General features: G+C 41.5%; 1 protein-coding gene across 4 annotated transcripts; it reads left to right on the top strand.

Moving 5' to 3' along the window:
- The first annotated feature begins 1,378 nt into the window (after window positions 1–1,378).
- rab3gap2 (RAB3 GTPase activating protein subunit 2 (non-catalytic)) lies at window positions 1,379–27,699 on the top strand. Of its 4 annotated transcripts, none has more exons than XM_037746579.1 (35): window positions 1,379–1,854; window positions 3,946–4,034; window positions 4,165–4,282; window positions 5,449–5,530; window positions 5,862–5,909; window positions 6,010–6,085; window positions 6,226–6,327; window positions 7,517–7,616; window positions 8,169–8,267; window positions 9,381–9,529; window positions 10,512–10,591; window positions 11,147–11,239; window positions 11,373–11,512; window positions 12,689–12,884; window positions 13,084–13,227; window positions 14,634–14,716; window positions 14,817–14,881; window positions 14,984–15,074; window positions 15,874–15,995; window positions 16,897–17,107; window positions 18,415–18,512; window positions 18,656–18,764; window positions 18,899–19,059; window positions 19,348–19,522; window positions 20,417–20,596; window positions 20,827–20,933; window positions 21,052–21,118; window positions 22,066–22,136; window positions 22,241–22,276; window positions 22,378–22,506; window positions 23,125–23,340; window positions 24,950–25,039; window positions 25,180–25,404; window positions 25,566–25,730; window positions 26,840–27,699. In XM_037746579.1, exons 1-35 carry the CDS (start codon window positions 1,743–1,745, stop codon window positions 26,990–26,992), a joined length of 4,182 nt encoding a protein of 1,393 aa, XP_037602507.1. In that variant the 5' UTR covers window positions 1,379–1,742; the 3' UTR covers window positions 26,993–27,699. The 4 variants fall into 4 exon arrangements, with proteins under 4 accessions (XP_037602507.1, XP_037602509.1, XP_037602506.1 ...); XM_037746581.1 differs by having other exon boundaries at window positions 1,394–1,854; window positions 22,378–22,452; XM_037746578.1 differs by having other exon boundaries at window positions 1,743–1,854; window positions 16,894–17,107.

The raw sequence follows: 27,699 nt of genomic DNA, 5'->3' as shown, positions 1-27,699 counted from the left end.
GTGATTAATTGCGATTAAATCTTTTCATCAACTGACAGCCCTCACAGTAATGTTACAGAACAAGACTTGTAAGTTCATTATGTAACCCTCTTTCAGAGGAGTGCTGGTCTATATGGTGTACTTGTGTAATTAGAGCATGAAATCAGTTGCTCAGTTGTTTTAAAAAAACCCTATGTGATTTCATGCTAGTGCATTAATGTAGGCTAACTCATTAACCCACATTACTGCACCATGCAGTATACCCTGAATATAGTTGCTGTGTAGCAATACATTATGTATATATTTATGTATGCCTTATGTAGGTGAGAGCTGGGAGGAGGAAGAGGCATAATATCCAGCAAGCCACCTTAAAAATGTTCCTCTACCGCCCTCTGGTGAACAAACACCCATACGGTTCTCAAATACCAATAAATCATACTGTAGGTTTGAAATTATGAATGTATATACAGACTATAAAAATATATTATTCCATCACATAATTGTAGTTCTCTTTTTTTTCTCAATTGATTTTATTTTAAATTTGTAAACAATACAAAGATCATTAAATCGATATATAGGTAAACAATACATATAAAGGAAATGAAGGGATAAATAAAAACAAAAAAACATAAAATTGAATTTAAAAAAGTAACACAAAACACAAAACATGATAGGGGTCAATAGAAAAGGAATAGTTTGTATGTTAGTATGTTATATTTTATTAAGTTGGAGAAAATCCGGTATACTATTAAGGGGTCAGCCGACAAGTTTTCATTGATTTGGCAACCTTTTCTTAGTCGTGTTGATTCCTTAGACTCAGATAACTTTGTGGCTGATTAAAGTTTGATGTATGTGTGTGTATATGTGTGTATGTATGTATGTATATATGTATGTATGTATATACGTATGTATGTATATATATATACATATATATATATATGTATGTGTATGTGTATGTATGTGTGTGTATATATATATATATATATATATATATGGATAAAGGATATGTGTGTATATATTTGACCAGGAATATCTCAAACGAAACATTGGAAGGACCCCTGATTTGTCTTTGCGTTCAACTCTTCGGCTTAACTCCTGTGCTTGTTTAATGCATGTCAGTGCCCTAGATGATAGGGTGTACTGTCCTAGACCTCTAACAATTTATCATGATTTATGTTTATTTATTTTATTTTATTTATCTATTTATTTATATTTATTTTTGTACACTTGTTTTTTGTGAGTGCCCTCTGGCTATTGTCATGGGTGGGTTGGATATCTATCAGTCCAAACATGTTTGTGTAATGGATTGTCAGAGTTGTATTAACAACATTCAGAAATAAACTCTGTTTAAAAAAAAGAAAAGAAAATGAATAGTTTTAGTTCTCATTTGTAAACAAATGCATTGTACTGCTTTTATTTTGAAAATGTCGACTCCGCCCTAACCCGGAAGCACTCTTGTGTTATTATGCTAACGATGTGTCATCAACACATCAGGATTATCAGGGTGGACACTGCAAATGTTGGGGGGAAAAAAAGAGTACCAGACTCGTATTAACATTTCTTTAAGGGGTCAGTTTAAGACCAGTAACTAATGTTGTCTTTGTGAACAAGCTGTCATAAAGTGAACACCAGAGCAGGACCTGTAAACTGCTCAGCTAAACTACGCTACTGTTGAGCTTCAACAACAACTGGGCTGTTAGCTAGCGAGCTAACTGGGCTGATCCTCCTGTCTGCTCTACTGGGAGACGGGACGGGAGAGAGACATGTCCTGCAGCTTATTGGAGTTCTGTCGGCTCCAAGAGCTCAAGACGGTCCGGGACTACTTGTTCCAGAGCCAGAAACCCACCGAGCCAGCGGAGGAGAAGAACCTAACAGGTAAGTTACCAGAGGCTAACTAACGCTAGAGAGAGAGAGACTAGACAGATGCGCGATGTAGCTGTTTGCTGCAACACATCACCGTTACTGTTCACTGTATGCAGTCTGTAGTCCAGTTAACTAGCTACCTCAGGAACTAACTAGTCATAACACTAAGATGCTGCAAAGGGGGTGGTATGGGTCGGGTTTGTAGGGAACTGCACTTTCATTTTTGGTTTCAGGTTACATTTGGAGAAATGAAGTAATCTTGATTGTTCTAGTCCTACGCCGACGACACACAGCTCTACCTCAGCACCAAGCCATCCACCCATCTCCTCCCCCCAGGCTCTACTCAACTGCCTGCATGAAATAAAAACATGGATGTCATCAAACCTTCTCAAACTCAACAGCAGCAAAACAGAGCTCATGGTTCTGGCCCATAAGGCACTGCTCAGGAAGGTTGGAGATCTCCTCCTGGACGTGGATGGCAGCTCCATCTGCCCATCCTCCGAGGTCCGTAACCTTGGTGTCACCCTGGACTCCACCCTCTCATTTCAGTCACACATCAAATCCGTCACTAAATCTGCCTTCTACCACCTCAAAAACATTTCATGACCCCGTGCGAAGACCCTGATTCACGCCTTCATCACCTCCCGTCTGGACTACTGTGGAGTCCTGTCCGAGGTACCCAGCAAAGCCCTGGACCGGCTCCATGTCCAGAACTCAGCTGCCAGGGTTCTCACAATCAAGTCCCGCATCAACTATAAAGTCCTCATTCTCACATACAAATCCCTCCATGCCCTTTCCCCTCAGTACCTATCTGACCTCCTCCACCCATACACCCCATCCCGGAAACTTAGATCCTCTGACACTGGTCTGCTCTCCACCCCCCACACCTGGCTGAGAACATTCGGCGACAGAGCCTTCAGCGTCGCCGCCCCCGACCTCTGGAACTCTCTCCCTCCTGAATTAAGAAATGTGTCCCAGTTTATTCCTGGTTGCAGTGTAATGTGAATGACATCAGTTGACAGGAAGTACACATGGACCCAAGGTGTTGCCTAGCAACGCAATTCTGTTGCAATTTCATCGCAATTCCGTCGAAATGTGCTAAAACGGAGCGTTTCAGACAGAGTGTAAATACAGGCATATTCAGGGCGACAGTATGAGGAAAATAAATCTTTTTTTGAACATTACAGCATGTAAACATGTTCTAGTAGAAACACAAAATACAAGTATGAACCTAGAAATGAGCACAATATGGGACCTTTAAGTGCGGAACAAAATAAGCTCATGCCCCATCTAAGATATAACGAAAATGCATCTCACATGAATTCCATTAATAATACATGTTTCTAATGACCTGACTGTTAGTAATAAAGGGAAATAATTTGATAATAAGGCGTTGTAAAGTAAATGATGGATAGAGCTTCATCTGTGCTCTGCAATACCATCAGGGCACTGAAAGGGGAGGAGGAGGAGGAGGAGGAGAAATGTGTCTGCCCTTTGTGCTATGAGTCATCCCACATGAGGCACCTGAACACATCACTGCAGGATGCTCTGCAAAGGACAACAGACACACACAGAAAAGGCACTTGTACTTGTTGCACGCTCAGTTGCCTCAAGGCTTCATTTCATGTTGATGCGTTTAGACATACAGATCATGTCATCGCGTCAGTTTTGTAGTGCCATGATATCGACCCCCCCCCACACTCTGCACCAAGGCATAATGCATCATAAATGTCCACGGCAATAGGATTTCAGGCTGGATTTTGCTACTTGTTCTGTCTCTTTGTCTTCCACACAATCTTGAATGATTTTAGGTAATTTCTCTGTAGCACAACCTTCATTAGTCCATCCCCTCTCGTCACCTCTCATTTAGTTGTTTATGGTTTGCTAGAATCATATTAGCATGTCTATGTTCAGTCCATTTTTTTTAGTGGTTGACTTAAACAATTCCATACATAACTGCCTGTGATTTCAAACCTCTCTATAACAGTTAAATAAGTCACTTTTGATGGAACTTATGATCACTGTTATGTTTGCAACATGATGTCACAAATTATTAATACCAACTGTAATTGGATTTCCCTATTCCCCTTTTTCCCCTAACAGAAAATGAGCTGTCCTGGGACACCTCTGACTGGGAGTCGTCATGGGATAACGGCGAAAACAAAGAGGAGGGAGCCACTTCTGCCACAACGGTCTGTCCTTTTGTGTTTCATTGTCCAATAAGTGAAACTGACCTGGGGTGTTGTGTGAGGTTATCACTAACATCATTTCCAGGTTGACAGGAAAGGTCCCCTCCCGCTGACTTTCCTCTTTGCCCCGCAGGTGGAGGAGGAGACCACAGGGCAGGGGACACCCTGGCTGCATGACTGTGTAGTGTCCCTGTCGCCCTGCTCTGACCTGCTAGTAGTGGCTCGTGAACAGAAGGCTGTCTTTCTCTCAGGTCAGATATTCAAACACACTCTAGAGATTTTATGCAAACGTGTCATTATGACACATTCTGGCAAATTAAAAAGTAGCCGACATCAACAACAGGTGCCGACGGCGCTAAATCCAGCTTGTATTGCATCAGTAATAAGCGCTATGACAAGCCACTAGTGTCTGTCAGTCTGTGCGCCAAGGCTGGTAACATGAGGGAGGTGACATTTCAGTAAAGCTGCGAGGGGGGAAAGATGCGCACGGTGCATGTTGTGTTTGTTTACTAGAAAGTCCATGTGTTTTTTGGGGTGGCAAGACATGGCAGAGTTCCAATCCCAATGTCCACACTCACAGACTCACAGACTTTGAGGCGCGTTCCTGCAAAGTCCGTGAGAGTTTAGGGCTGTCCCGCTGTCAAATCGTCAAAGCTCTCGAGGGCTCTCTCGCAGACATTTTGAGTCCTTTTTGAACACTTTCCATAAGTCCACATTTCTGCAGACTTTGCCTGAGGGATTTACCCACAATTCATAGCATTGGAACTTTAAACACAGGGTTACCACGGTTACCAGGGGAAGCCCGGAGGCTTAAAAAAAAAAAAAAAAAAAGGTAAACAAAGAGGAGGGCACATGGGTGTTCAGCCTGGGAGACGTTCAAATAGGCTGTAAAAAACGTAAAATAAAAACCCACAATTGTCGAGGTAACTTGATATGTCGCCGCCAAATTCTGTCCCACTCATATTTATGCCATTTCAGGCCCTCGCAGCCTCTCACACTCAATCCTTTACCAGGTGACATCAGTCAAGTCCCTGAGGGTTCAGGACTTAAGGCCTTAGGGGGGGACATTTGGATTGGGCCTAAGTCTCAAAGAAAACTAAAACTGCGCCAATATGGCAACATTTTGGATTTAAAGCCGACGAAAGAAGTGAGCTGAAAAACCAAGTGGACTGGAATAGCTACTCTCTCATTCACGGGCTGTCTCTGTGTTCCTGTTGGGTTGGGAGAGGCTGCTGAGTCAAGTGCGATACCTAGTGGTAATATTCGGTACACCGGTTTGATATCAAGCCATCGTTTGGCTTAATATCAAACCGGTTTGAACATTTTTACACCAACCCGATCCTAACACACACACAAACTCATCTCTAAGTACACAGAGGAGTTATACAGTGTTGTTAATGTTTATTGATTCTTACAGCTAAGTGGCGCACAGATGACAGCGGCAGAGAGGAGATGACCCTGGCTGTGTCTTGGACTGGAGCCCTCAGCACTGACGAAGGGTAAAGAGTCAAATTAGGATCACTTGAATGAAAATGACGACACAACAGTTGATGGGTTAGCATTATATATAAAGACAAAAATGACACTATACTGGGTGACAAAAGGAAAGAAACATACAGGCAGGAATGAACATGAACTTCAGGGTGTCAAGGGATATTAAAGAAGGGTCACATTGAAAAGTGATAGTTGTTGGACAGTGAGAAAACTAATGAAACTTGAGCTAATGTGTACTGTACTGTAAGTGCTTCATCTAAGGTTCTTGAGAGAGAGAGAGAGAGCTGTACAGTGAACAACATCCTACTTTACTTTGTGTATGTTCTCTCATTACAGAGAGTGTGTGAGCAGCTCTATCTGTATACCATTGGCAAGCCAGAAAAGGTAAGTATTACTTATGTAGGAGAAAGAGGAGATTCAAAATGCTTGTGTATATGTGTACAGCATGTATGTATAATATATATGTGTGTGTGTGATTGTGTAGGAGCTCCACAGGGCGGCCCGATTGGACATGTGTAGTAGTGGGTTTCACTTCTGGCTATGTCCGCTTCTACACAGAGGTAACTTGCCAATCTCATCTTTCTCTTTATGTACTACTATTCAGATATTCAGCAGAAGAAATTAAATGAAACCATAAAATACGACCTATAAACAGTCAAGAAAGCCAGTATTAAACGTAACACTGGTTGTTTCTCGCCAGAGCGGGGTTCTCCTCCTGGCCCAGCTGCTGCACGAGGACCCTGTATTGAGGCTCAAGTGTCGCACATATGAGATCCCTCGTCATCCTGGAGTAACTGAGCAGGTAATGCACACACCGAAACACTCCTATCAGAACTGTGTATGAAAATTATGTTCAAATTCAAAGGAACAGTCAGACATCTTGGAAGATACATGTATGCTTTCTTGTCAAGAGTTAGATGAGAAGATATCTGCACAGTAAATACGGCAACTAAAGCCAGCAGCTAGGTACCTTAACACGTACGTAAAGTCAGTACTCTGGGTTAGAAATAGTCGGGCACATCGTGAAAGGTGTCATTTCTACACTTTTTGTTTTGCACTTATGAAATAAACAAACTATAACATGTAAATTAGTGAGTTTTAGAGGTGCAGATTAGACAGAGCCAGGCCAGCTGTCTTTACTATAAGCTAAGCTAACCGCCTGCTGGTTGTAGCTTCATATTTACCACACAAACACAAAAGCGGTATCAATTTCCTCATGTAAATCTCGACAAAAAGGAGAATGTTGAACAACAATTCCTTTAACTGTATGATTGTGTGTGGAGCATGCGGCAACCTCCGGTTCTGAAAAGTGAAGCCAATGCAGAAGTGACTTAAACTTGCATTCTTTCTAACAGCCAGCAGGGGGCGACTCCTCTGGTTGCAAAGAGAAGTCAGATTGTATAGAAGTCTATGAGAAAATGAGCCTACTTCTCTCTTGATTTATTACCTCAGTAAACATTGTAAACATGAGTTTATGGTCTCAATCACTAGTTTCAAGTCTTCTTCAATACAGCATGATGTTCATTTAGTAAATTATGGTCCCATTTAGGGTCAGATAGACCATAAAGCAGGGGATGCTTTAGGGCATGGCTACCTTGTGATTGACAGGTCACTACCACGGCATTGTCCAGTCTGGGAGTTGTCCGTGTTTTTGTCTTAGAACTTTTACTCTTTCACAGTGTGTTTTCACTTCATGAAAGTTAATTATAACATTTTGGTCGCCTAAAAATGTCTTATCACCCTCACCCTCTCGGCCAAAATGCCGAACTCGAGGCTTCAAAACCGTAGACCACAAACACAATGAGTGACATCAGCGACTACGTCCCCTTCTTACATACAGTATATGGTGTGGAGATTAATTCTTGGAACTCACAATCGCATTTCTGTGATCTAAACTCAATGTTCACTTACTAGCGTTTCCTGAGCTTTTGACCATATACCCACTATGTTATTCAGCAAATGTGTAACGATGATTTTTATCCTGTCTACAGCATGAAGAGTTAAGTATCCTCTACCCTGCTGCTCTGGTCACTATCGACGGCTTCAGCCTCTTCCAGTCTCTGCGTGCCTGCAGGAACCAGGTGGCGAGAGGTACTGCTGCTTGTGTGAGCAATGTGTGGAGTTGTGTGTGTGTGTGTGTATGTCACATGCATCCAACTGTGAGTATTCACAGTGTGTGCATATGCTTGTGTGTTTATATTGTAGAATGAGAGTCATGGGGTACAGTAGTATTAAGTTAAGCGTTAAAAGTATTTTTGCAGTGTGCTAACTAGAGATGTGTTCTTCACTTGCTGGCTGGGTGGATAGTGTTTGCCACAAGGCATTCAGGTACTAAGGAGACATATACACAAAGCTACCACTGCCACAAACCCCCACACACACACACACCCTTATACAGTCTCTAGAAGGATAGCAGCCAAGCTTCAGCAGGGTTTCTCCGAGCATCTAGTATTGCTGCGTGGGTGTGTGCGTCTTCCCATGAATGTGCTTTGTGGCCTAAATCATAAATCTTGTCACTATTAAAACAAGGTGCGCCAGTTTTAAATGTTGCTATATGCAAGACACGCCTGCTAGCTATAGATGATTAAATCCTTTGTCAGAGATTTGGTTATCAACTGACCAGCTGTTTTTTTTTCCATCCAGCGGCAGCAGCAGGTAGTGATGTGATCCAGCCTCCTCCCCTGGCCTATAAGAAGTGGGGTCTGCAGGACATGGACACCATTGTGGACCACAGTAGTGTGGGTAAGAGAGTTAAATATTTTTTTTGTTCATACCGGTGGTTGATGATGCCTTATGATGGACTGATTGTTTTTTGTGGCTCACCCATCTTTTGATTTACTACGACATCACAGCAGGGATGATGTGATAAGAGGTCATTCTGAATTAGTGTTACTGCATTTTAATACATTCTATGTATGTATGTAGGGCTGTACAGAGACTTTTTTTTACATTCAAAACTTTTGAGGTTTTTCGACTGCAGCTTCAAATTTCTGTTGTCATATTTTATGATGTCGTCACCCTAAAAAGAAGAGGAAAAAATAGATTTTTTGTTATTGTGGTTATATAAATGTAAGAGGTGCGTGCCTCACTTTGTGTGCGGCAAGCTGGAGAACAAACCGTTTTTTGAGCGCAGTTAAAATGTTGTTTTTGAAAGGCGAATATTTCATTAAATACAAACATGTTGTGAATTTTGCAAATGATTACATCTCTCTTTTTTCAATAAATTTTGACTTTTTGAACTTTAGAACTCTCTGGAGTTATTGAAAATGTTTGGATCAAATGAGTCGGAACAATCCTATACGCAGCCATCACTGGAATCTAATTCTACAAATAGTATAATTAACTAATAACAGAAATCAAGAAATGCTGGCTTTAAACACAAACAGTAGACATAAAAAATGTGCAGCATTCAAATTTTGATTTAGAATTTGAATGTCAAAGTTATATTTAAAGCTTCGAACTATTCGGTACAGCCCTCTGTAGGCATTATAATGAAAACAAGTAAAAGTCTTGTGCAGTGGAGACATGCTGGGAACAGATTATTTTATTTAAAAGAAAAGGGCGGTGGGTAGAGCGAGTCGTCCTTTAACCAGAAGTTTTGTGGTTTGATCCTTGGTTCCTACTGTCTGAATGTCGAAGTGTCCTTGAGCGGGACGCAAAACCCCAAGTTGCCTCCCGGGCGCTTTACAGCAGCCCCACTGCTCCTAAATGTAAACGTATGTGATGAAGATTTTTTTTAAATCGAATGAATGATTGACAGCAAAGAACTCACTGTGACTGAACTAATTCCCATCATTTTCTTTTCCCACATCCCTGTTCATCCCTGCTCTCTCTCTCCATCTCTCCTGCTGTTAGGCGTTATGACGCTGTGTGTGTTTGACCAGATGAAGAATGCGTCCATCCTGGGGGGGTTTAATGCTTCGGTCAAGGGCAGCCCCCCGGCCATGAGCCAGTATGTCACCGTGGGAGGTGGGCCGTACACAGGCTTTTACTACGCTGTAGAGGTGAGTGAGTCAGGCTGTTTATTTCCCAATGAGAATGAACTGTATATCTGTGTTAAAGCAGCAGTAGAATTGGAGCAAATATGATTTAAAAACAGTCACTATATCCTGACAGTAGTGCATAAGAGACAGGTTATCTGAAAAAATCATGTGTCTCTGTGTCCTCCGGTGCTCCTAACGGCATCTGCAAGATTTCACAGACCGGAGGAAAACAACCAATCAGAGCCGATCTGGAGCCTTGCCGTCTCTGAACAGCTGTCAATCAATTGCAAACTCTGATCAAACGGTCAAACTAGGCAGCGCTGATCAAATATGAATCAATACTGTTCCTGTAATGCCTATTTCTCTCCTTAAATGTTTTCAGAAACATCTTGTAGTGTACTGTTCAGTTGTAAAATTAGAAAGTTTGTGACCCGGCAGCCATGTTGAGAACTATTGAGGAAATACCAAGCACCGCCCACCAGCCGGAGCAAACGTTCTCATTTTACAGCTAAACAGTACACTACAAGATGTTTCTGAAAACATTTGAGGAGAGAAATAGGCATAACAGTAACAGAATATTGATTCATATTTGATCAGTGCTGCCTAGTTTGACCGGAGTTTGCGAGTGATTGACAGCTGCCTCCGTTGAATGAACAGCCAATAGGAACGCTTTCTCTCTGAAATTACCCATGATTGGCCAAAGTCTCCCGTCACGGGCTAGATTTTTCTAAAGTCTGAAAACAGAGCCATGAGGAGGAGCAGAAGTCTAGCTTTCTCTCAGAACACTTGAATTACAATATGCTGAAAGGTTATTATGGAATTTTTGCTCAATGATTCCAAAAATATACTGCCTACTGCCACTTTAAGTATTAAGTGTTATGTACCTCTGGTGCATATGGTGCAAATAAGCTACGAGAGAGAGTGCAAGACAAAAGAGTGTGCAAATGAATGTATTTTGAGAGTAAATTCAGCCGTGTTGTTGTGTCTCTCTGTCTGTCCTCAGGGAAGCTCCCAGCCTCTCCTCTCTCACGTGGCTCTGGCTGTGGCCAGTAAACTCACCTCGGCCCTCTTCAGTGCTGCCAGGTGAGGTGTTTTTGCAATAACTAACAATCATTTTACCAAACATAATTGTACATAATGAAGACAAACAATAGCCAAAGAAACAAGGTAACTTGAATGAGTAATAATACCAAAGGAGCAGGACAAAACTAACAATCACATTTTAATTTGTGTAGCGCATTGTTTAAAAGACAGAAGAGGGTTGTCCAGTGTTTCTGTGTGCTTGTGTGGGCGTTCCTTTCCTGTCACATACACACTTGAGGACTGAATGCAGCACTGTTGACAAACCTCTACTGCTGCAACAGCACAAAGCAGCCCAATCAATACTCTGAATTATAGCCTGTTCTCTGCTCAATGCTAGCTTAATCCATACAGGTGGGGTTAGTTTGCTTTCATCCTCCCTTGAGTCTCGTTTCACTCTCTTTCTAGTGTATCTCAAGTGTCGGTCGCCTCCCCTCCTTTTTTTACTTTATCTTAATCACTAGTCTCCCTCTTTACATCATCTTATGTATCTCTTGCTAACTTTCTCTGTGCCTATTTTTCACATTTTCATCACTCTCTTGTATGTTTTCCTCCCAGCGGATGGTTAGGTTGGAACAAGCACAAGAATGAAGAGGAGGCTGTTCAGAAACAGAAGCCCAAGGTGGAGCCTTCAACGGCCTTGGGGATCAGGTAGCGATCATGATATCTCAACACACAAATGCAGCAGTGACCCTATTGTGCCTTTTATTGATATTGGCAACATGAAGGTTGCTGATGTCCCTTTCATCGTCCGTTCTCTTAAATCTGACCTCTTCCGGCCCAGATTTGGTCTCCCGGACTCTCGTCGCCACGGCGAGTCCATCTGCCTGTCCCCCTGCAACACGCTGGCTGGAGTGACGGATGACTTCGGTCGAGTCACGCTGCTGGACTTGGCCAGGGGCATTGCCATCCGCATGTGGAAAGGTGAGGGGGAAAGTAGAGAGAAAAGACCAAGAACTAAGAAGTGAATAATGTAGAGGTTTTGTAAAGCAGTGGTTCTCAACCTTTTTTTGCGTCAAGGAACCCTAAATTGATACACATGAAGTCACGGACCCCCATTTGATAAGACTTCGCTTCAGGAACCTCCATATGAAAATATTTTGGTTGTTAGATCTAATTAAGAACAGAATTCTATAGTTGTCAACTACAGTTGAGGAGATGAAGTGAAACCTGGGATCAGAATAGTCACTCTTACTCACATTGGGCTCACTTCTATAGTGAATTAAATAGTGAAAATATAGTGAAAAATAGTGTCAGAATTGAGTGACCGTGGTTCACATGTCAAGACTTGAGTACATATATAACATTGTATTAAAGGGACAGTTCACCCCAAAATCAAAAATACACATTTTCCCTCTTACCTGTAGTGCTATTTATCAATCTAGATAGTTTTGGTGTGAGTTGCAGAGTGTTGGAGATATCGGCCGTAGAGATGTCTGTCTCCTCTCCAATATAACGGAACTAGATGGTGCTTCGCTTGTGGTGCTCAAAGCACCAAAAGAATACATTTGAAAAACTCAACAGCAACATCACTTTCCAGAAATCATGACCCGGTTACTCAAGATGATTAACAGACCTTGTTTTTAGCAGTTTCATGTAGGAACGATTTTCTTTGAAACTGCTCACAACCAGGTCCGTGGATTATCTTGAGTAACCGGGTCGTGATTTCTGGAAAGTGATGTTGCTGTTGAGTTTTTCAAATGTATTCTTTTGGCGTTTGAGCACCACAAGCGAAGCACCATCTAGTTCCATTATATTGGAGAGGAGACAGACATCTCTACGGCCGATATCTCCAACACTCTGCAACTCACACCCAAAACTATCTAGATTGATAAAAAGCACTACAGGTAAGAGGAAAAATATGTATTTTTTGATTTTGGGGTGAACTGTCCCCGTATCAATGAAACATGTCAGAGGTGTTCATGCGATCCGAAAGCAACAACACAATGAGCCCCTTACATGCTGTCTATCAAACATTCATCGCCTCTGTTCCTTCTTTTAAAATCAGTTGTGATGCGGAGTCATGCGTTCAGCTTAAAAGTTGTTTATTGTGACCCTGTCATGTAGACGTGATTATTCATTAATTTAACATAACTGCAGGTTACCGAGATGCTCAGCTGGCTTGGCTGCAGGTTCCGGAGGAGCGAGGCGATCGGGAGTTCTCCCCCTCCGCCTCCCTCCCCAGACGCCACGCTTTGTTCCTGATCATCTACGCACCCCGCAGGGGAATCCTGGAGGTGTGGGGGATACAGCAGGGGCCTCGAGTAGGAGCCTTCACTGTGGGCAAACACTGCAGGTAGAAAAACAATGCACTCTAAAAATTAACTTTTCCTTCCAGCTGTTTCTTAGCCTCAAAAACATGACAAACAAATCAGCACGTGCATTTTCATATATAGCATACCGCAGAAGCATACACTGTACACTCAGACACTCAAGGATAGACAAACCCACATTAAAATATATGTAAAATATTGTCTTGGTGTGTGCATTTCCAGGTTGCTGTACGCTGGCTACCGTCTGATGGGGGTGAACAGTGTGACCAGTCAGGGCTGGCAGCTCCACACCCAGCAGGTGTGTCTGCTGGATCCCATCACAGGAGCATTGAGGACAGTGAACATCCCCTTCCACCTGGCCCTCAGGTTAGTACACACACACATACATTAACCTCACAGATACGGTAGATCAGCTGTTTGTCGTGCGGGCATTTTTAAAGGAATAGTCCGGCACCTCTGAATCACACTTATTAGGATGTTATACTGTATCTCACTTGTTTAAAAACTGTACAAAAACGAAAGTGTTAAAGCGACAAGTTGCAGTCGTAAGGGGACTGGTCGTCTGGTCGTTTGTTGGCATTAGTGGACTCCATTTCTAACCGAACGTTAGCTATGGTTGCACACTGTTACCCCTTTAAAAGAGCTTGAGAGAGTAAAGGCACTGGTGAGCGTGCATGACGTCACATCCCTTGGATTTTCCCATAAAAAACGGGCCCGGGTTTTTCACATTAAAAGCAGTGTACAGGCTGATAGGAGGAAACCCAGAAAGTCACGGAAGGTCTCATTTTTTAGGTTAGGTTACAACCTGTTAACAAAAATGTTTTATTAAAAAACGATTTTCATGTCTTTTATATTATAAAGCAGGTTCAAGTGCTGTATAAATACTGGTGAACTATCAAAACGCTCAATATACGGAGAAACACACACAGCCCGTATTCAGAAATTGCGCGTTTGAAACAAGCCATTATTTCTGTCCATTTGTGATGTCACAAATATACAATATTTAGACCATTACATGGTTTTAAACGTCAACATTCTAAATGTGTCCCAGTTTATTTTCTTTTGCAGTGTATGTCAATAACATCAGCTGACAGGAAGTAAACATGGACCCAAACTGTTGCCTAGCAACGCAATTCCGTTACAATTCCGTTGAAATGCACTAAAACGGAGCGTTTCAGACAGAGGGTAAATACAGGTATATTCAGGCAGACAGTATGAGGAAAATAAAGGGTTTTTTGAACATTACAGCATGTAAACATGTTTTAGTAGAAACACAAAATATACAAGTATGAACCTGAAAAGGAGAACGATATGGGACCTTTAAGGGGGGTTATGTCCACGACTATTCCTCGGCCAGCGGCAGTAACTGACTCCCAAAACATCAAACCATTCCTTTAACATTTCAGTTAGTGTTTCTTGTAAGATTGCTTGCACATGTGGTGAGAGGATGCTTTTTATTCTCAAACTCCAGTTAAAGAAACACATGACATATTTTTGTACATAATTACTCACTCAACTCAACAAGAGCCTTATAAAGATCCTGCTAAAGAATGCTAAGGCAATGGAATTTATGGCAACTGGACCGTCATCATTTACTTTTGCAACCAAGGAGTTCCAACCACAACTTCAAAAGTCTTCACATTCTTCCAAAAAGTTTAAGTTTAAGTTCAAGCATGAATTTTGTCCCCGGTCGAGTTGTTAAAGACACCCTTTTAATGAGGGCTGTCAGCAATCCATCCAAACCCCACCTTTCTCTGTCTTTTCCATTTCAGTGACAAGAAGAGCGAGCGAGCCAAAGATATGCACCTGTTAAAGAGACTTACTACTATGCTAAGGAGCAGAGAGGTGGAGCCCGGTAAGACATACAGGAGTGATGGAGGTGTAGATATAAGTGTATGAGATGAGAGGTTTGAATCTACGCCTTTCTATGTGCTTACTCATCTTTTTCTTTTCAGATATTTTAGAGAGGGAAGCCAAAAGTGTGCTGCTGGATATTAAACACCCCGCCATTAAGAAGCAGGTATGAACAAAGATACTAATCGCCTCACACACTAATAGAGAGGCCTATTGTCTTTGTGGTAGCAGTCAAGTATCTAACAGCAGTCTTCGCACTTCCTTTTAGGCTTTGGAGTCTCTGCTGTCAAACAAGAATGCTCCCGTCTCATGTCTTACTAACGTCACACGCGCCTTACACGACTCTCTGAAGCAACAAGGTAAAGTAACTACTGAAGCCCTGAAAGGCAAGAGAGAAAGGACATCTGGTGAGAAAAAGGTTTTGGCACATGCTTTTTTTTTTCAGGAAAATGTGTTTGTTTTTTGTAATACTCATTTTGGCCACAAGAGGCTGAAATGCACCACTGCCCCACTACATTCAGATTTTCTTTCAGGTGAGTTTTAATTTACATAACTTGCTAACACATAATATATGTACCTTGTGTTTACTGTATAGAGTGCATAGAGAAATTAAAATTCACCTGGATGAAAACATAAATGCTTTTAGTCCAATTTAGAACATTGGGTAGTGGTGCACTTCAGCCTCTTGTGGCTGAAATGAGTATTACAACAACAACAAACACTTGATATTGAAAAATTATCCTGACCAAAAAAAAAGGGTGAGTCAGAATCTAAAGAAACAATTTTAGAAAAAAACAAAAAACAGAACAAAAACAAAACATTTCACCTGCCAACATTTTTTTCACCTGTTCTTAAGTCATATACACAGGTGAGAAAACAATTTAGATCAGACTTAGAAAATGGATCACCAGAATTTTCTTTCCTCACTTGCCTCTCAGGCCTTCCGTAAACATCTGTTTATTATTAAGAAAGATTTATTATTGGTCTGATTTATCTAAGATATAATATTAAAAGTGTCACAAACTGTTTTCCAAATAATTTGCTCAGCTAAATGGTTAAAATATAAACTACTGTAAAATGTAAAATGTTATGTACATATCATGCCGATGACAATGATTTCTCTCTCTTTATTCACGGTTGTGTATTTCTGCCTCACAGACCCTGAGGAAGTGGATGCACCATTACTCCAACTCTGCTCTTCACAGCTGAAACTGCTTCATCTCTACACAGACATCCAGCTGCTGCACTCTGCTGCAGACATAGAGGCCTGCTCTGAAAATGTGAGAGGACACACACATACACACATACAGAAAAGCTTGTTAAAAGTACTCATAAACATTTTCCAACTGTAATACTACATAATATGACATACGCTAACATAAGGTTTATGGTAAAGCTACTAGGGCTGTCAAAGTTAACATGATAAGAACACATTAACGCACATTCGTTTTAACGCAACTTGCAATTTTTAGGTTGTAGCGGGCTCAGTTTTAAAGCAAAGCGAAGATACTGGCAACATATGAAACTAGAAAAACCTAAGGAATCCAACCACGTCGTAGTACCTTGTTGGGAAGGAGGCTAAGTAACGCTCCAAACTTACATTAAACTTTGGAGGGAAAAACTGAAATCAACATTTTCAAAGGGGTCCCTTGACCTCTGACCTCCAGATATGTGAATGAAAATGGGTTCTATTGGTACCCACGAGTCTCCCCTTTACAGACATGCCCACTTTATGATAATCACATGCAGTTTGGGGCAAGTCATAGTCAAGTCAGCACACTGACGGCTGTTGTTGCCTGTTGGGCTGCAGTTTGCCATGTTATGATTAGAGCATATTCTTTTATGCTAAATGCAGTACCTGTGAGGGATTTTGGACAATATTTGTCATTGTTATGTGTTGTTAATTGATTTACAATAATAAATATATACATACATTTGTATAAAGCAGCATATTTGCCCACTCCCATGTTGATAAGAGTATTAAATACTTGACAAATCTCCCTTTAAGGTACATTTTGAACAGATTTAAAAAAAAAAAATCATACTATTAATCTTGATTAAATGTTTTAATCGATTGACAACCCTAAAAGCTACCAATTAGGACCGTATTGTTGCTCGTTGGTAATTAGTATTACTCATAAGTATATGATAGACACTTATAATGTTCTCCTCACCCAGCAGGACTCCCTCGAAGGCATAGAGGATGAATTGTCCCGTGTCGGCCCCACCTTGCAACGCTACGCACAGCTCACCTCCAGACCCAGTGTCTCCTTCGCCCAGGACTCGCCCGACTCAGCGCTGCCTGCCAAAGCCTTTCTCTCCCAGATAGAGTGCACCGAGGACGAGGAGCTGAGGGTAATCCGCGGCTCTGAAACGGAATGGAATCAGCTAGGTACGGCAACATATGTATGAACATTGTACGTCTTGACCTTTACACAGTTACCCCGAGAGATACCATGACACAATCAAAACTGTATTACTATTATGCTATGTTTAGCATTTTGTTGTAACCTTTAGTATGACACTGTCAAATTCATTGATACCGGAGTATAAAATCTCAGTGAGATGCTGGTAGTGTCTGTCTCACAGTAGTGGAATTATATTGCTGTGTTTCTTCATTTGTAAAAATTACACAGGTGGGATTTATGCAAGCCACAAAGAGGGTTGTGGAGGAGAAAAGAAATTCAAATGAACCCTCAAAGACCCACAATAGACCAGTTTTTTGTCTTTTTAGGGGTACAGGGGTTCTTTAGGGGAGATAGCAGGTCAACAGTAGATGTCACATGGAAGATTAATGTGAGATGTTGCTCAGCACTGTGTGTCAAGTTGTTCTAGTAAATAAATCAGAAATAAACATGATTTATTAATTCATCAATTAAAATAACTTGTAAAAGTGTATAAAGGCTACGAACATTACGATGGAAGTGTATGATGGCCATTCCCATGCTCACTTATGTCTCAAAAGTTGTTGCAGCAATTTTTGGGTTGATATCATTCGTTACCACCCGAGAATTTATAAAAAATGATCAATAATCCCTCCAAAATACCACATTAGGACACCAAGACCTTGAGGAACACCATGTAAAAAAGCCATATTGTGATTTGGTATCAAAAACTTTTGACATTTTGAGATTTCTGCAGGAATTGCATTTTTCTGCGATTGGATGTGGAGCACTTCCTTTGTGTAAACTGCTCAGAAACCCCCTTATTGTCAATTTAGCTAGGAAAGCCATCCATCCTCTGAATGCTCTAGGTCTCTAGTTTGTGGCTGTAAAGTTTCATGAGGCTGTGATTATCCTAGAGGTCACCACAGGTCATTTTAAACAGTGAGGACATGTTTAAAAAAGAAAATGGCCTCACTACAATGAAACGGTTACTATGGAGACTAACATCATCACACATGAATACAGTTGGGCTCATTTGATCCACAAGAGAGAGTTTTTCCTCGCCTTTGGAGCGTTAGAAAGCCTCCTTCCTGACCAGCTAGCATGATATGGTTGGATTCCATAGGTCTTCTAGTTTCATATCTGTACCTTCACTCGAGCTCTAAAACTGAAGCTGCTACAGCCTCTGAAAGACAGGGAGGGGGGTAACTTTTCTTTGATATACAGAAATGTCAGTGGCATCAGACATAGAGGGAGCACACCACCACACACATCTAGACTGAGTGAGGACTTTGCTCTTGTGTGTCCTTTGCAGGGAACTTTATGTTCTGGGGTTGTCTGTGTGGAAAGAGCCCACTCCATAAAGTGTGTGACACACTGCAGCAGGCTGGCATCAGTCCACAGCAGCTACTGGTAAGATGGAGGGAAAAGACTGGTTGATGGACTGGGTTGAAATTCATTTATGAAGTTTCTTTAGTAGTGCCACTATTCTAAATTAATGTTGTTTTTTTTCTCTAATATTTCATTTTTACTCTTCCTGTTCCTCTTTCTTTCAGTCTCTGTTGCTAAGTGTGTGGTTGCAAAGAGAGAAGGAGGTGCTACAGAACCCAGAAGAAACAGTTAGAAATCTACACACACTACTCATCGCCCTCAGCAACATGAAAGGTGTGTGCTTGTATCCAGTGTGTGCTGACTTCTTTGCATTAAGTCAAACCATTTTCAACCAATGAAAGGCTATGGAAACGAAGGATGAGAAAAGAGTTACCTCTCCTTCTTCTTCTCCTTCTTCTTCTCTTCAGACGCAGTAGAGGAGTCATGGGACTCTCAGTCTATCTCTCCTTGGTGGCAGCAAGTTCGTTGTACGTGCATCCAGTCCCACAATGCTGCCGCTGCTCTGCTGGCGGCCTTCGTCGCTCACCGCGCTGCAAAGGCTAGCATCACGAGCCGGGGTGACAGCAAGGTAGGTGATGTCTCATGCACTCACACACAGATATACTCTACACACATGAGTACACTCATAAGGCAGTGCTATGAAAAAATGAAATTTGGGCAGGAATTGTTTAGTAGGGGTCGATTTTGAAGCATGAGATGTTATTAACGTGTTGTTGAACATGCAACTGATGAAGTTCAAACAAACCACTCAGAAATCATTCGGTTTCCAGCGCACCACACCCACCACACCACATCGTGTTTTAAAGACATACAATAGTAATTTACCACTGACTCACTTATGTTTTGTGTGTGACAGTTGCAGTTAGAGTGGGAGGCTGTGTCCCTAGACCTGGAGCAGTGGGTGGTGTGTGTTCGCCAGCTAGAGGATGTGCTGGTGCTCCAGACTCTGCTGTTGGTGCCTCCTCCTCAGGGATCAACAGGGGGCGCTGCAGCACAGTGCTCCATCAAAACGCTTCTGGAGGGAGGCACAGGTAGGATGCAAAGAAGAATATCCTATATAGTGTATTTATATATATATATATATATATATATATATATATATATATATATATATATACAGGCAGACAGATAAGCTACCTAAATACCAAAATGTAAGGCAACATTACATTCTTGTTAGCTTGTCTGCCTCTTTATGTTTTATTTCTGTCTTGCTTTCTTTTTTTTGATGATTTCCTTTTAAAAAGTCTTTCAGCTCGTTCTTAAAGTTTTTTTCTTCAGTTCTTTTATTTTTTCTTTCTTTTAGTGTCCATATTCTACAGAAGCCCCAAGAGGCAAGTCAGAAAAAGTCATCCATTTTCTAAGTCTGATCTAAATTGTTTACTGTTTATGACTAAAGAACGGGCGGAAAAAAATCAAAGTTTTGCCAAGATCATTATTCTAAGTTACTTTTTTTCTTCTTTTTCCATTATCTGTGAAAAAAAGTGAAACAAATAAAGTTTTGTTGTTGTTGTAGTACTCATATCGGCCACAAGAGGCTGAAGTGCACCACTACCACATGTTCTAAATAGGACTAAAAGCATTCATGTTTTCTTCCAGGTGAGTTTTAATTTACATAACTTGCTGGGAGTAACTTCCTGGCAAAACTTTTCTTCCCACCTGTTTCACAGGGTGAGTCCGAATCTAAGGAAACAATTTTAGAAAGTCAAAGAATTCAGAATTTTAGAAAGATTATCCTGGAAAAACATGTTTGTTCACCTGTTCTTAAGTCATGAACACAGGAGAGAAAACAATTTAGAAAATGGATCACCTGAATTTCTTTTTTTCTCACTTGCCTCTCAGGGCTTCCGTTAATATTCTGGTCGTGGCTATATAAAACAGATTATCTCATATTTTTATTGTTTTTTTTTTCACATCTATCTGTAAAGGTGGCATTGCCGACAGCATCTCCAAGTGGGTGTTCAGACACAACTTGGCCCCTGAGCGACTGAAGGAAATTCTCCAGAAGAGAAAAGACAAAGAGGGAGATGAAACACTAGAGCAGAAGGCTGGAGGAGAAGGAAACGAGAAGGAGGAGAAGAGCCAAGAGGACTCGGACAGGACCGCAGGTCAGGACTAAGGACGGGACAAGAACAGATCAAAAATTGTTGGCATTTGACACATAAATGTGGATATTGAATTACACGTCAGCTCTCATGTTAAAGAGATTTAACTGCTAATGTTATTGATAACCTATGTAGATTCATACAGCATTGCTTGAACAGTATGATAACAGCCACAATGGAGTTTATACCCTCATATCAAATCCAAGTAAAACAGTGTAATCTGTGTTTTCCAGAGCTGTTGGTGGCAGTGTGCCAGCGGTTCCCACACTCCCTCTCTCCTGACCTGCTCTTCGCCCACTGCTGCTGGGAATATGTAGTGCAGTGGAACAAAGACCCCGAGGTGCTCATTCACACATATACATACGTTTTTTTGTGTTAGTTCAAAAGAAGTAAGACATCCTTTAAAGAAAAGAAAGAAACCAATCACTTCTTAAATCAGGACATGCTTCTCTTCGTAGGAGGGCCGGTACTTGTGGTGGGCTGTGGAACATTTGAAGCTGGTCTCCAGTCCACATATCCAACTAGGTGAGGGGCTCAGTGTTTTTTTACACGCAAATATTTGATATGATAATATGTCTAATATATCTGATACAGTAATGTGTTTTTTATTAGGGCTGTCAAAGTTAACGGGATAATACACGTTAACGTAAATTTGTTTTAACGCCTCTAATTAATACGATTTTTAGGTTGTAGCGGGTTCGGTTTTAAAGCTAAAACCAAATGAATCCATCGGTACCAACCATGTCATACTAGCTTGTTGTGAAGGAGGTTAAATAACGTTCCAAACTTATGGTAAATTTTGGCAAGGAAAAACTGTCATGTCCATTTTCAAATGGGTCCCTTGACCTCTGACCTCCAGATATGTGAATGTAAATGGGTTCTATGTGTACCCACGAGTCTCCCCTTTACAGACATGCCCACTTTATGATAATCACATGCAGTTTGGGGCAAGTCATAGTCAAGTCAGCACACTGACACACTGACAGCTGTTGTTGCCTGTTGGGCTGCAGTTTGACATGTTATGATTTGAGCATATGTTTATATTAAATGCAGTACCTGTGAGGGTTTCTGGACAATATCTGTCATTGTTTAGTGTTGTTAATTGATTTACAATAATAAATATATACATACATTTGCATAAAGCAGCATATTTGCCCACTCCCATGCCCATAAGAGTATTAAATACTTGATAAATCTGCCTTTAAGGTACATTTTGAACAAATATAACGTGTGATTAATTTGCGATTAACTATGGACAATCATGCGATTAATTGCGATTAAATATTTTAATTGATTGACAGCCCTAGTTTTTTATCAAAAAATTTGGAAAGGTTGTCATTTTCTTCAGGTATGCATGAAATAACAGCTCAAATATGTGACTAAAAGTACTATATTACCACAAGTGATGTCAGTGTTTCCCCACTGCAAATGACAGCAGTGTGTCACTGGACTTCTTTGAATGTTCCTCACAGGTATTTCTGCAATGATGTGGAGCACGTTCATCGTCAAGCGTTTCTCAGCAGCAGCCTTCCTCATGGATAAGGTACGTCGTGCACACACAGAAGGCAGTATGCCTGTGTTTCTGAAGGGAAGGTGTTGTTGAGTCTGCGAGGCGATATATAAAATGTTACACTTCCTTTTTCCCAGGTGGGGAAAGCACCCAAAGATCGCTTGTGTCGACGGGTGAGTACACGTGGATTTGATAAATGTATTTCAGATGTAAAGTGCTGCAATAAAAGCATGAAGCTACGTAAATATTAAGGACACGTGTTTTATGTGCGCAGGATGTCGGGATGGGAGACAAAGCCGTGACGTCTTTCCTGGGCTGCTGTGTCCAGCTGCTGCAGATCCTCATGGAGGTGACTGGAGTATTGGTTAAGAATCAGAGCCCTTTGTCTTTTATAGATTACTATGTAAGTAAAGTGATTCCAGGGAAAACAACGCATGGAGACCCCCATCACTACCACTACTAACCACACCTATACGTTATATGCATTTGATGTATTAGCCGGCTAGCTTGCTGCTTGCAATTTGGGTCTGATATGGTTTCTCCACAAAATAGTTCAATCACCTTGTTAAAAATTCTTTAAATGAAATCTAAAAATATATGCAATTATTGTTTATTTGAAAAATTTCACTGTTCACTAAAAAGTCCGTTCTCAGTGTGTGTGCACTGGAGGTTTCAAGTTTCCACATCACACCTGTGTAAGTTGCACACTGGCCCACAATTGCTTCCCCCCCCCCCTCCCCCCACAGCAGATGAATTGAATGTGAAACAGCCCTCTAGTGTCAAACTACACATGCATGATCCTGCACATCGAAGCTCAAACATCACAGCGAAGGAACAATGAGCAAAACACATTTTTGAGTGGAGGGGGACTTTAATGCATGTGTTGTATATTCTGCACTTGACTGTGAACTAAACTGTGAGTTGTGATCATAATGTGAATGAAAACCACCTGTTCTGTACAAGCACACAACACGCCTTCTTTCTCCTCACCATCTCTTCTGTTGCTTTTTTCCACACACAGGCGGACTCGGCAGTGGAGGAGTTTTCTGCTCCGGAGCTGTCCGTGGAGGAGGCGTGGTGTGGGGCCGAGGGCCCTGCGTCACTAGCTGAACTCGCCCTGGAGCAGAAAGGCGTCCACTACCCCCTGGTGCAACACCACTGCCTGTTAGCCTCCCTGCTACACGCTGCTATGACCTTCAGCCTGAAGGTCAAACCACTCGGCCTGTTTGACAGCAAGGTGAGGAGACAGACACACAAATACTCATGCTGACTGTGAAGGTGAGCCTGTCTACATCCACCAGGATTAAAAGTCCAGGCAAGGCTTCAGCTATTATTTAATAGCTACTAGATACTTTCATGTCTTCACAGATTATTATTATATAAAATGTTATTAGCATTATGCACTGATTTGTAACTTTGTGCTGTGTCATTATGTATTGATTCATATTGTAGTATTTTATATGGAAGCCCACGAGAGGCAAGTAAGAAAAAAAAAAAATCTGGTGATCCATTTTCGAAGTCTGATCTAAATAGTTTTCTCCCCTGCGTTTAGGACTTAAAGGAACAATATGTAGTACTGACAGCTACAGTAGCGTTTTAAAATGGGTACTGCAGTCGACATTCAAAACATTTTTGCCGTTTGCTTGCTGCTGGGCTGCAGAAGTCTGTGATCGGGTGCCAATTTGTTTCATAATGTGGCAACACGGTGTCGAAATGGGCAGTGGACGGGATCACACCGGCCAAAACTAAAACAGACGTTCCGGACCGGAATGGAAATTTCAAAGGAGAACATACTGGCTGTAGCATTGTTGTCGGAGAAGCCAGTATTTCAATTTAGCATGTTTCCTTTATCTCTGATGACACATGATGTTCATTTTATGATTTATTACAGTAGATATATTGCATATTGGTCCTTTAGGAACCGATGAAAACGAGGTTTTGCCAGGATCATCTTTCTAAGTTCTTTACAATGTTTTTTTCATCTGGGAAACAGATGGGGGGGGAAAGGGTTTTGCCACGATAACTTTCCTAAATTACTTTTTTTTCCATCTGTGAAAACGGGTGAAAAAAGGTTTTGGCAGGTAAACCATTTTTTCTTTATCAGGATCATTTTTCTAAGTGTTTGTTGTTGTAATACCCATTTCTTCCAGGTGACTTTTAATTTACATAACTTCCTTACAAACAATATATTTGAATTACAATATGTTTATAGAGTGCATGGAGAAATTAAAACTCACCTGGAAGAAAGCATGAATGCTTTTAGTCCTATTTAGAAAACATGTGGTAGTGGTTCACTTCAGCCTCTTGTGGCCAAAATTAGCATTACAACAACAAACACAAATTTCAACTGCCAAAACATTTTTTCACCTGTTTTCACAGAAGAAACAGAAAAAAGTAACTTAGAATAGTGATATTGGTAAAGATTTTTTTAAGAAGTAAGAAACTTGGAAAGATTATACTTGCAAAACCTTTTTTTTTCTCCTTTTCTGAAGTCATAAACACAAGAGAGAAAACAATTTAGATCAGGCTTAGAAAATGGAACACCAGAATTTTTTTTTTCTCACTTGCCTCTCAGGGCTTCCGTATGTAATACTTCATTATGAATCAATACATAATGATACAGCACAAAGTTAAAATCAGTGCATAATGCAACTAACATTTTATATAATAATCTGTAAGTATTATTCTGGTTTCCGTTGCACCCTTATTTAGACTATTAAATGTTGACTATATTTGTTATAATTTTCTTTAAAAAGTTTTTGTGTCTACGGACGACATTGAAGTTAATACTTAATTTAATATGTCAAATAACATAGATTTATTTTTGCGTGTCTGTGTTGTCCCAGGGTAAGAATGCTTTCTTCAGAGATCTAACGACCATCCAGTTGATGCCCAGCGGAGACATGGACCCAGGCCTGGTCTCGCTGCGACAAGAGGTGAGAGGTGGATTTACACCAACGGGTCAATAGAAAACAAAGATCTCGAAACAAATCTGTTGTCATCTCATTCCACCTCCCGTTCACTCTTCATCTCCGTTGTCTCATCTATATTTCCCCTCTTTCCTGCTCGGCTTCAGTTCCTCCTGCGGGTGCTGACCGGCTGGGTGCAGGCTATAGACGATCCTTCCAGCTCCGCTTCCGGCACCAGGTCCCCCCCTCTACCCTCCGGCGGCCCCAAGGCTGACTGGTGGCCCTCGCTGTGTCTGGAGCTGGGCTCCCTGCTGCAGGTCAACCCCGACATCCTGAGACGGCACCTCGTCTGCGAGCTCTACAACCAGGGCCTGGACCCCCGGGCCGAAGAGGCAAGGGGGGAAATGTGCTTTTCTTTGTGGCAGAAAAAATTGGGATGATGCTACTTTTTGTTTAACCTTTATGCTGACCACAGCAGTGCTTGATAACTCACACAATCCAATGTTGTGCTCTGACTTTTCATCTAAAGTGTGTGGCTTATTTTATCACCCAGGTGATGTTGGAGGTGGAAGATAAGGACGTGCTGGGCTCCCAGCTGCTGGTGCTGACTGGCCAGAGGCTGAGTTACTCACTGCTTCACAGCCAGAGCCAGACGCAGCCTGCCATGGAGCTGCTGGCCCGCCTGCCTCCCACCCTCTGCACATGGCTCAAGGCGATGGTGAGGCACCAAAACCAATGTCATCTTATACACTATAAAAAAATAAATGGAAAGAGGAAAACTGCTGGATCACATTTCAGTCACAGGTTACTTAGAGGCTAAATGCTCTTTCCTATAAGTGCATTTATATACCCAGCATTTTTCATTAACTTCCCTAACCCCTCGTCTTCCGGTATTTACAGAGGTACTCTGAACCACAAGTGCTCAACAACATTACTGGCTGCAGCAAATAAAGACTGCACGAGCTGATGAACTACTGAAAAAATAAATAAGACAGGACAAATAAACTAGACAGGAGGATGATATAGATTACAGGTCACCCAATCTGAAATGGACCCATGGAAAAAACTACCGAAACCCAACATGTATAAAAAGAAATTTAAATTAAGAGAGAGCCGATCTCTTTTTGATTTGTATTATTATTACATCCGCCAAGGCCTCAAGGAGGTTATGTTTTCACCGGTGTTGGTTTGTTTGTCTGTCTGTCTGTTAGCAGGATTACTCCAAAAGTTTGCGATGGATTTGAATGAAATTTTTTAGAGGAGTGGAGTGTAGCACAATGAACAATCCAGATTTTGGTGGCGATCCAGATCATGATCCGGATTCAGGAATATTTTTAAGGATTCCGATCAGCCTGAGCATTAAAACCACAGGGTATAACACTGCGCAGTGTGTAGATGTGTATGCGTGAGCTGCTGGCCGTCCGCGGTGAGAAAGAAAAAAAGCTGTAGATGACGGGACGAGAGACAACGTAGTGTAACGTTATACAGACATAACAAGGCTGCTGAATGAGAGAGGCATCCGCTGATACGTTACACGGAAACACACTGTGTTAATAATAAGCCGACCACCTCACGGTACCGCCAGATGTGAGCTGTGATCTGTTATTTATCATTCTTCCTGACAAGCTAGTACGACATGGTCGGTACAAATGGATTCCTCAGGTTTTTCTAGTTTCACATGACATCAGTATCTTCCGACGGGTCCATCAGAGTTTTAAGGGGTTAACTGAAAGGCCTAATCACCTAATTTGAAGCCGTACAATTTTGCACCTAAAGTCTTTCAACAACTTAATGTACAGTAAACAATTTATTTTGTTTCTACTTCAGGACCCGAGTGAGCTGCGATGCCCGCTGCTCCCCCTGCCACAGACCAGCCGGCTGGTCAGCCGTCTGATTGAAATCCTGCCAGAGAACCACGCCCAGTACAGCCTGGCCCTGCACCTTCTGGAGGCTGTGGATGTCCTCACCACCGAGGACTGACCCTGAACCTTTTGAAGGCGTGGCCACAGTAGGCAGATGGAGAGATGATAAGGAGTAAATAAACAAAAAAAGAAATGGAAAGAGTAAAACTGCTGGATCACATGCAGTATATTATGAGAGACAGTCAACAAAGAAAAAGAAAGAGGAGATGATAAACGGCCTTCTCGCCCTCTTGTGTCATCGTCACGGAGGAGATTTTTCTCATTCAGCTCATGTTAATATGAAAACTTCATCCTCACAACTTAATTGTGGAAGGCAATGATATATAGAGTGGATATGATAGGCTTTTAACTTTTTTAATCCATCATATTTCCATGCATGTAACATAAATGATATTGAATACTTGTGTTATTGTCTGGAGGATATGTTTATGAGATGGTTATTAAGGAAAAGGGGCATGTCTTTTCTTTGTCACTTCACCTTCATTTTCAATCTGATTCACTTTAAAGATCAGACAGTCAGTGTGTTGGTGTCCTAACTGCGTGCCATATCGAGTTCTGTTTGACACTTCTCCTTCCTCTTTCACTTTACCCTACTCACGGACAAGAGATGTATCATAAAGAAAATATTGACCTTATTTTTTATTTATATATGCAGACAGTACTGTACTAGCTGTGCCTGTAAACCTCCTACTCTGTAGTAGTCCTACGTCCAGCTGCTCCCACTGGGCTGATCCGGTGCAGAATAAAGAGGTTTCTCAAAAGTTG

This window comes from Sebastes umbrosus, chromosome 16 (genome assembly GCF_015220745.1).
Source record: "Sebastes umbrosus isolate fSebUmb1 chromosome 16, fSebUmb1.pri, whole genome shotgun sequence".
Taxonomy (NCBI): domain Eukaryota; kingdom Metazoa; phylum Chordata; class Actinopteri; order Perciformes; family Sebastidae; genus Sebastes; species Sebastes umbrosus.
Note: the sequence above shows the minus strand (reverse complement) of the source record. Positions and strands in the feature narration are given on the sequence as shown.